At 49.9% G+C, this 9,211-nt stretch overlaps 3 protein-coding genes across 3 annotated transcripts; 2 read left to right on the top strand and 1 right to left on the bottom strand.

Annotated features, from left to right (window-relative positions):
- Nucleotides 1-484: 484 nt before the first annotated feature.
- On the bottom strand, nt 485-1,518 carry ABOM_012206 (uncharacterized protein; the record flags this gene model as incomplete). The annotated part of the gene is made up of 2 exons (XM_022539334.1): nt 485-946; nt 1,033-1,518. 2 exons carry the CDS (start codon nt 1,516-1,518, stop codon nt 485-487), a joined length of 948 nt encoding a protein of 315 aa, XP_022382892.1.
- Nucleotides 1,519-2,301: 783 nt separating this feature from the next.
- Nucleotides 2,302-5,327, top strand: ABOM_012205 (uncharacterized protein; the record flags this gene model as incomplete). Its single annotated transcript, XM_022539333.1, has 5 exons — nt 2,302-2,311; nt 2,367-2,406; nt 2,478-2,800; nt 2,854-5,015; nt 5,076-5,327. The coding sequence occupies 5 exons, from the start codon at nt 2,302-2,304 to the stop codon at nt 5,325-5,327; spliced, it is 2,787 nt and encodes a 928-aa protein (XP_022382894.1).
- A 1,075-nt stretch (nt 5,328-6,402) lies between these two features.
- ABOM_012204 (alkene reductase) lies at nt 6,403-7,518 on the top strand (the record flags this gene model as incomplete). The annotated part of the gene is made up of 1 exon (XM_022539332.1): nt 6,403-7,518. The coding sequence occupies one exon, from the start codon at nt 6,403-6,405 to the stop codon at nt 7,516-7,518; it is 1,116 nt and encodes a 371-aa protein (XP_022382893.1).
- Between the last annotated feature and the right edge of the window lie 1,693 nt (nt 7,519-9,211).

The following is a 9,211-nucleotide window of genomic DNA, read 5'->3' as shown; positions in this document are numbered from 1 at the left end:
CTACTACTACTACTACTACTACTACTACTACTACTACTACTACTACTACTACTACTACTACTACTACTACTACTACTACTACTACTACTACTACTACTACTAATAACCCTCCTGCGGACAAATGCTCCAGGTAATACCTCCTTGTCTATAGGTTTCATTTCCTGCTATTCGATTTGTATTTCCTTCTTCTTCTTTCTTTTTTTCTTTTTTTCTTCTTTGTTGTGGTTTCACGCTTCACTACATTCTATCATTCCTTGTCATATACATCTAGATAGTCATCAGATTCATTTGATATTGGCATATCTCGCTATCATATCCATTCAATTCTCCTCAAAGATGCGCCCTCGTGTTCAAATCCGACTAGGTATTGGGTAACAACAAGAGTAACAAAGATGATATAATAATAATAATAAGAATAATAATAATACAAGAATAATGAAACCTTCCCAAGGTACCATGAAACCGCCAATGCCGATTGAGAATTCTATGTAACCCATTTGCCTATTGTTTCTCCAAACCAACTTACGGCTTTCTCTCGTCGTTTCTGACGCGCATCGTCATGAGTCTTTATGAAAGGAGATGCCTCTTGCGCGTACATCTTCTGCTGTTCCAGTTGTGCATAGTGGGAGCGAATCTCCAGCTCGCGCTCATGTGGTGTGAGTTGTTCCAAGGGCTTGGATGGCTTGAATCCGGGCGGAATGGCCTCGCCTCCGGGGATTTCCAGGGAGCCTGAGGTATTTTCGGCTTTCTGCTGCTGGGTTTTTCCCTGAGGATTGAAGAGGGATGTGAGAGGCGGAGGTTCCTGGCCAGCCGCTCGGGCCTCCTCAACTTGTTTCTCATAATCTAGCATCTCATGGTAGAGCTTATCGGCATGCATCTGGATCTTTTCCTCTCTCTCGTCATCCCATTCAAACGAGGATGAGTAGCCCAATGCCTGGAGGAATTTCTAATCCCACATTAGCAATTGTCCCGCGGCAGCCGCAATGAAGGTAGAAAGGCCGAAGGGATAAGTTCCGCGAGGTCTTCACTTACAGCTTGAGTAGTAAAGCACCGAGAGAATTTCCCATTTTCCTCGGAGCACAGAGTCATACGAGACATTAGTCGTTTCTGCAAGTTACCGTTTTGGAAACACAGCGTCAAATCCTCATGCTCCAGTGCGCAATTCTCCATCGCTGCGCGGTGTACGGTATCATTGCGTGACTTGTACTTTTCAATCACCCTGGAAGCGCCCTTCACTTCAGTGTTTTCCTCGGTTGGCGGTTTGTAATTCTTCCAGAGATGGGCGTAACGGCCGTCGGGGAAAAGTGAGGCAGCAGGAACAGCAGGTTTCGAAGGCTCGATGTTTTCAGCTGGTTGCGCTGATTGAGCGTGTGCATCTCCTGACTTGGAAGGACCCGGGGGCACTGAGGTCGCAGGGACGTATTTCTTTGGGGCTTCATGTTCGAGATATTCTCGGAGACCCGGGTCGAGCTTCTTGACGGGGTCGTCTTGATTCGAGTTGCCCCAGAACCAACCCATGACTGCGACAAGGGTCTAAACACTTGAGCTAGAGATAGTACAGTTCGGTCAGCTTAGCACTGGTGGTGACAATTGAGGTTTCCCGGCTTTCAGAGCCAAATTCCGAAAAGTATATGCGGAGAAGATTGAACTTCCTTTGGTGATCAACTCGGGCGGAGCGACTAAAGCCGCCAAACCGTTTTGGGCTGAACGGAATACCATCAGAAAGCCAGAGATCGAATTGACCCTGATTTATCAATCACTTCTGCCGTATTTATGTTCTGCCAGTTCAGGAAATGCATGTCCATGGCATGGTTATTCAGTTCCGTCAGTTTCGGTTCTACTGTTCTTCATAGGCTCACCTGGTCACTGGATCCCACATGACTAGCAGTCTTACACTATGAACGGCTTTCTTAGGTTAGTTAATATATATATGGTCTCCTGGACCTCTCCACAAATTCCTCTACTACCTATTTTTCTTTTCTTTTTTTACTATTCTTTGTGGATCTCTTCCTACCAGTTATACCTACCGACATGCTCCAGAAAGCTCACCTTATAATCTCCCTTGTATACAAAAAAGATATCCAACGCAGCGAGCAAGAGTGGTAGTTGCTGCCAAGCCTCGAGGCCACGCCTTTCCCAAACCAGAAAGACCAAACTATTTTCGGTAACTCAGCATCCCCCGAAAGTATGATCGATTACAACGCTCCATCATTGATTTCGGCGCAACACCTCCTTGGACCTTTACACTCAAATTGCGCGTAGATTTGCGCGTTGAGCTCGCCGAGGCGCCGCTTCTCGACCATGGCCTCCAGTATGCACTCCTAATGAAGCCGCTGAATCTATCTTCAAACTAACGAATCCCGCAGATCGAGAGGAGCGGCTGCAAATGCGGCAGCGCGGCGCTGGGTACGCGCTGGCCTTACCCCGCGACCGATTGAAGAAGACAACAAAGAGCTGACCTTGCAATCATGGATTAGAACACGCAGAATTAAGGAAGTGAATTTTGGCTTTGCTTTCGGTCTCGCTCCCCCGCCCGAAGAGCCGCCACAAGCCGCGTCGCAACCCGTCGATGTTGACATTCCCATCGAACCCCCCGCCGCACCACAGCCACCTTCAGCTTCAGAGAATACGCAATCTCCTTTGTTATCGCCAGAAAGACAGCTTCTATCATCACAAGACAGTGGTCAGCTCCGAACTCCGGGCGGGGCGCGTAATCCACTCCCCGAGCGACCATCAACATTTGACATACCGGAAGATGATGCGTTGGACCTTGGGCGAAGCAGCAAGCGACGAAAGATTGGTATGTGCATGGAATATTACTATGATTCTACCTACTATCTAACATCACCATAGAGCTCCCTGGCCAGAGTCTGAGAGTATCCGTCGAGCCAGAAGTCACGCAACAGAATAAACGAGACTCGCCGGTTCTCCAAAATGGCGTACAGACAAGCGCGCCTCTGCCCAGCAAGCCTACGGAGCAACGCGACGAACCCACAAGCATGCAAACTACTACAGATATAACCCAGACGGAGCAGACGCCCCAAGACACGCTTGATTCGTCTGCCGCGATGGTATCGAACACCCCGGCAGCTGAGGCGCCCATCCCGGAGAATAAACATTCAGACCAAAATGATGTGAATCAGAAGCCTACAGAGCCCCAAAACGAATCTCCCGGGGCTGATAGAACGCCGACGCTTGAAGACACCACGAACGGCAAGCGTAAACGGCGAGGGCCCAGTGCCGATCAGCGACGGACCCAGAGTATTGAGCGGCCGGAGACTGAGACTGAGAGTGCACATCAGCGAGTGCCACAGGAACCATCGTTGGAGACGAATCGTGATAAATCCATGGAAGCGGACTCCCCCAAATCACAGCCTGGGAGACGGTCCAGAGGCCGGCCGCGAACATCAGCACAATCATCCCCAGCAACAGATGAGGGGAACACGCAGAATGAGGCTACTTCGACAGAAAACATGCCAGGCGAGAGCATACCAACTCAGCAACAGACAACGAAAAGGCCTCGAGGTAGAAAAGCAAAAGAGCCGACGGAAGATTCTGTTGCCAGTGAAACGCAAAATGGCCAGCCTCTGGACGAGGGCAATATGCTGGAGGAAGATAACATGGCTTCATCTGAAAGAATTCGCCAGTTGCGTCAAAAGTCACAGGTGACGAATCACACACAAAGGCAAGTTGGACGTCCCGCCAAGAAAGCTCTCCAGTCGCCGGAGAGTGTGGAGGCACCAGGACCAGCCGGTGAGAAGAGAAAACAGAGAAAAATGTTGGGGCCTGAACCTGAACCTGAGCCGGAAGTTGAAACAGAAGGCTCAAAGGAGCCCAAACCGGCTGGCGCAAAGAGGAAACGAGGAAGGAGGTCAAAAGATGAGTCGGAGCCGGAGCTTGAGCTGCAGGCCCAGAGTGAGCCTCAGAACGAGCCCGAGGTTCCAAAAGAATCCAAACCAGCTGTCGAAAGGGGGAAACGGAGAAAGAGGTCAGACCAGGAGCAGGAGCCCGAGCAGGAGCCAGAACCGGAGGTGGAGCCCGAGCCCGAGGTTTCAAGAGGGTCTGAATCAGCTACCGAGAAGAGGAAGCGAGGAAGAAGGGCCAGAGGGGAGCGAGAGCTGGAACCAGAACCTGAGCGCCAGCCCGAAGCCCCCGAAGAGCCTGGGCCAACAACCGAAAAGAGGAAACGGAGACGAAAGTCATACGAAGAACCTGAACCGGAACCGGAGACCCAAGCTGAGCCTGGCTCTGGATCTTCAAAGGAGCCAAACCTAGCTGGCGAAAAGAGGAAGCGAAGAAGGTCAAAAGAGGAGCGAGAGCCGGAGCCAGAACTTGAGCGCCAACCCGAAGCTCCTGAGGAGCCAGAGCCAGCGTCAGCTCCCAAACGTGGTCGCGGCCGACCTTCACTATCCAATAAGAGTCCTGAAGTCACCCAGCGTGAGGAAGACCCTGCGGCTGAGAATGAAAATGGGGAGGAGGCTTCTCGCACCACTAGAAGGAAGCCCAGACAGCCTCGCGGAGAGACAGTTCCTGTAACTGTCCATCGTCTCGCTAACGTCGCGTCTCTTGGAGGCCATGTTCAACCTTCCGAGGAATCCGACGAAGAGGAGGAATCTGCCGATGAGCTCTCGACGAGACAGAAAACCAAACTTCCCAGTAGGGGAGGCGTAAATGTCGCCGATGTTCTTGGTCAAATCTGCCGAGAAACGCTAGAGAAGACGCTTACAACACTCACGAACGGAATCTCCAACGAGGGGAATGCAGCACGGCGCTCAGAGTGGACCACCAAGAAAAAAGCTGTGGAAGCATTCGGCACCGAGCTCGAAGGACGCCTCTTTGAATTGAGCGAAATGCTCGATAGTAACTTTGTATTAGGTGTTAAACTGAAGAAGGCCAAGCGGGAAATGATGGATATGCGCAGCCGACTGTATCAACTACGAAAAGAAAGGGAGGGCGTGGCTTTGCAGATGGATGCAGTACGGAGGAAGCACATGGAGGAGGAAAATGCAAGCCTGGTAAGTCGGCCTGCGCAACAATACCATTGTCGCTTGACATTGTAGCTAACACCATACTAGGCGCGCACCAACATCAACAATTCCTTACACAGCCTAGATCTAGCCCTCGAACGAAGCCAGAACCGACCTGTAGGCGACTCAGACGAGCTAGATTCGTCCGAACCATCTTTGACCGTTGGACTGGAGTTCATGCTCCGTAGTGTTGCGGACAATGTGAGCTCCCGCGCCCCTGGATCCCAAGGGGGTCTCTTGAACCAGATCAAGGCGTTCAATGTGCAGCTTGAGGCTGCCGCACGAACACTTGAGAGTTGATTTCTGATTTATTTCTCTTTTATCTTCGATTTCCGTTCTCAAATACCCTGCAGCATTGCAATAGTTTCGTATTTGTGTGATGAATATGTATGACGGCGATGGCAGTATACCATGGGTTCAGTGGCTTTGCTTTTTTTTTTTTGGATACTTTGTTCTTTTACTATTTGTTCTTCTTCTACCAGCGGCGAAGAAGGCCGAACCAGGATAGTATTCAAGGTGTTCCGGTGGATTTACAGGCGATGAACGCTTCTCCGAATAGGGACCGCCTTGTGGATGGAAATATAATGCGATGGCGTACATATACCCCGTCTAATGCTCTGCCTTGTCCAAGTGTCCACTGGGATGTCAATAACATTTTTCCTTTTTAGTATTATAGCATCGACAGGCCGTAGTAATTCACATATCACCATCTCGAAAGAATAGAGATATCCCCAGGGTAGACATGACGGTCGTGGTTGAGATAGTGTCGGAAGGAGATCGCATATCGCCAGGGATGATGAGATGAGGTACACCAACTCGCCTGCAGGAATGTACATACATACATACGTCATAAACAGCTTCATCTACTACCTGCATCATTCATCCCTGTCATCATCTGGCATATTCTACCCCATACATGGAGTCATGTAGTATGTAAGTAAGTAGTATGATTGATTGATAATGAACTGACATTACTAATGGCTCGGAAGAAAAAAAAAAATCACCCCATCGGATAGTATACAGCGTCGGGTCCGCAAGGGTGGAGGCAAAAGAGGAAAAAGAGGAGCAAATGGCAAATGAGAGGGCGGGAGAAGTGCCGAGAAGAAATGCAGAAGGAAAAGAAGGTTAACCTTTTAACTGCCGGTTGTGCTTATGTGAGCCAATGATTGGAAATCAATGGCGAAAAACTAAAGCAAAAAAAGTCTCCGAAGTATAGTATAAAGGCGTACCTTTTTTGTGTCGCTCTATGAATCTCCAGACAAAAATACAATTTAAAGAACAAGTCCAAAAAGATAAGGTGGTTCCAGAGGGGAAAAAAAAAGAAAAGAAAAGAAAAGAAACACAATACACAATAGACTCCCCAATTTGAGTCACAATGACCTCTTCTAAACTCTTCACTCCCCTTCAGGTCGGGCGCATGCAACTCGCCCACCGCATCACCATGGCCCCGTTAACCCGCTTCCGAAACGATGACGACCATGTCCCTCTTCCCATTGTGAAAGAGCACTACGAACAGCGCGGCTCCGTCCCCGGAACCCTCCTCATCACCGAGGCGACCCTCATCTCCCCTCGCGCCGGCGGCTACTCCAATGTCCCCGGCATCTGGAGCGACGCGCAGATCGCCGCATGGCGCACCGTCACCGATGCCGTCCACGCCAAGGGCTCCTACATCTTCATGCAGCTTTGGGCGCTGGGCCGTGTCGCCGACCCGACCAACCTCAAGAAGGACGGCTACGACCTTGTCTCCAGCAGCGCCGTCCCCGCGACCCCCGAGGGCCCTGCTCCCCGGGCATTGACCGAGGATGAGATCCGCGACTATATCCGCGACTATGCGCAGGCGGCGAAGAACGCCATTGCGGCTGGGTTCGACGGGGTCGAGATCCACGGTGCGAACGGGTACCTGATTGATCAGTTTACGCAGGATACGGTCAATCAGCGGACGGATAGCTGGGGCGGTAGCGTGGAGAACCGCGCGCGGTTCGCGCTGGAGGTCACGCAGGCTGTGACGGAGGCTATTGGTGCCGAGAGGACAGGCATCCGGTTCAGCCCCTTCAGCCCCTTCCAGGGTATGCGCATGGCGGACCCCGTGCCGCAGTTTGAGTATCTGGCGCGGAAGACGAAGGAGTTCAAGCTGGCTTATGTGCATCTGGTTGAGCCTCGCATTGCGGGTAACACTGAGGTTGAGGAGCCCAGTGCGGACTCGTTGGATTTCTTCTTCCGCGCGTACGAGAATGCCGGTCCTGTGATGGTGGCCGGTGGGTATAAGGCGGAGTCGGCCAAGGAGGCTGTTGACTCTCAATACAAGGAGTATGATACCCTTGTTGCTATGGGCCGGCCGTTTACCTCGAACCCGGATTTGCCTTTCAAGGTCAAGGCGGGCATTCCGTTGAGGGCTTATGAGAGGGAGAAATTCTATCTGGTTAAGGATCCTAAAGGATATACTGATTATGAGTTTAGCGAGGAGTTCAAGTCTGTGCAGGTTGCTGCTTGATCTCGTTTCCTTCTTTGTTTTTTGATGTTTACTCGCATTGCATTGCATTGCATGCATTATCCGGCGTTTGGCTACTAGTATAGAAAGCATGGACTATAGATGGGATTGTACATACATAATCTATCATTGGACATAAAAACATATTTTGTTCATCTTGAATCCTGATTGGCTTTTTGCTCTCGGCAGGAACTGCAATAACTACTAGTAGAAGTATCTCCATTAGATATGGTCATTGGCCAGTGAACCAGTTTGCATCACAATGTAAAGAAGCACGCGGAAGGTGAGGTACATACATTGGTGCCCTATTATCAAGAAGCGTGCAGGGTTGTAAAGAGGCCCGTCTTCTGATCTTACCTTCCAGATACCAAAATAAAGGAGTCTACTATGCAATTGGATCATCGATGCATGTTGTTCTGCTATGCTCTGGGCACTATAACAGAATATACGGAGTTACCGGGAAAGAAACCTGAGTAGAAGACTCTACTCTCTCGGATTTTCTGAAGATTCTCTCTCATATCTCAGCGAGGGAGTCAACTAAGCCATGAGCGTGATTTAGAATAGTACTTCGTAAATACTCCATGGTGATACTCCAAAGCTTGTTGTGTTTTAGTTAGTCAGATGATATCAGCGACTGATTGCAGAATGCGTTATCAAGGGTAAACAAAAGTACCCACTGCTATACCCCATAGTCCAAGCTCTATTGTAAACCAGAGATCTCACCCGACGCGAAGTACTTGTACTCTCGCGTTCCCAAAGGAAGCATGCTAGCACTGTGCCTCCAGAAAATGTGCTCGACAATCGAACCGTCGAACTCAAACAGAGCATTATCGAAGCTAAGATGGGTGGGGGGAGGGGAGGCGTCTGCAAGCCAAAAATATGGTCTTATCACCCATAGTCTGGGTGATTTTCGCTCTGGTCACCGGACAGAACATAAAGAGTGGGAAAGCGGAACCCGGCGGATGGCGATAGGAGCCAGTGATGGCGAAAGCCGCTTCCACCTGGGAAAGGAACTACAGAGTACGTAGATAGTACACATCTACTAAAGCAGATTTGATATGGGGTCATGCATCTAGCCAGTAGTTCTTGGGACTAAGTAGTAAGTATGCATGCAGATCGGGAAAACCCTCGCCTTTGTTCCTGTGTATCCATTGCGATGCATCGTGCTGGTCTATCCGCCAGAAACATTGCGTAAACCCCCACCGGATCGTCCATCGCAGGAAGATTTCTTCAGTTGAGATTCAAGGTTCGTGACTATACGTGTTGTTTATTGTTTTTCTTCTCTCTTGTTGGTGGTGAGTGGGAATCTAGTTGATTCTAGCGTGGTGGGGAAAAGCAGATCTCTAGCGAAAAGAGCGGTCAGACATCAGTTGTTGTTGACTCGACGGAGTAGAAGAGAATTGACACGATTCAAATCCCGATGGCACACACACACACACGCCCCCCATTCATGTGGTCCCTCTAGGGAGATATAATGTAGTATTCAGGACGGAATAGTGTAGTCGAAATATTGAAGCTTTACTTGCGTGGTCGGGGTGATAAGCAGGTTGAACCCCCATCAAGGTTTCCTATTGATGATCATGACACCATCCCCCGGCCTTTTAAGGTTGTTTACCTTAATTCCCATGGGTTCAGTCGGCAGTTAGTCTCGTCTATCAACAATCCCACATCGCCACCAAGAACAATGATATCACAC

Source organism: Aspergillus bombycis (genome assembly GCF_001792695.1).
Source record: "Aspergillus bombycis strain NRRL26010 chromosome Unknown contig00258, whole genome shotgun sequence".
NCBI lineage: Eukaryota > Fungi > Ascomycota > Eurotiomycetes > Eurotiales > Aspergillaceae > Aspergillus > Aspergillus bombycis.
The sequence above is the reverse complement of the archived record's forward strand: the minus strand, read 5'-3'. Positions and strand labels throughout refer to the sequence as shown.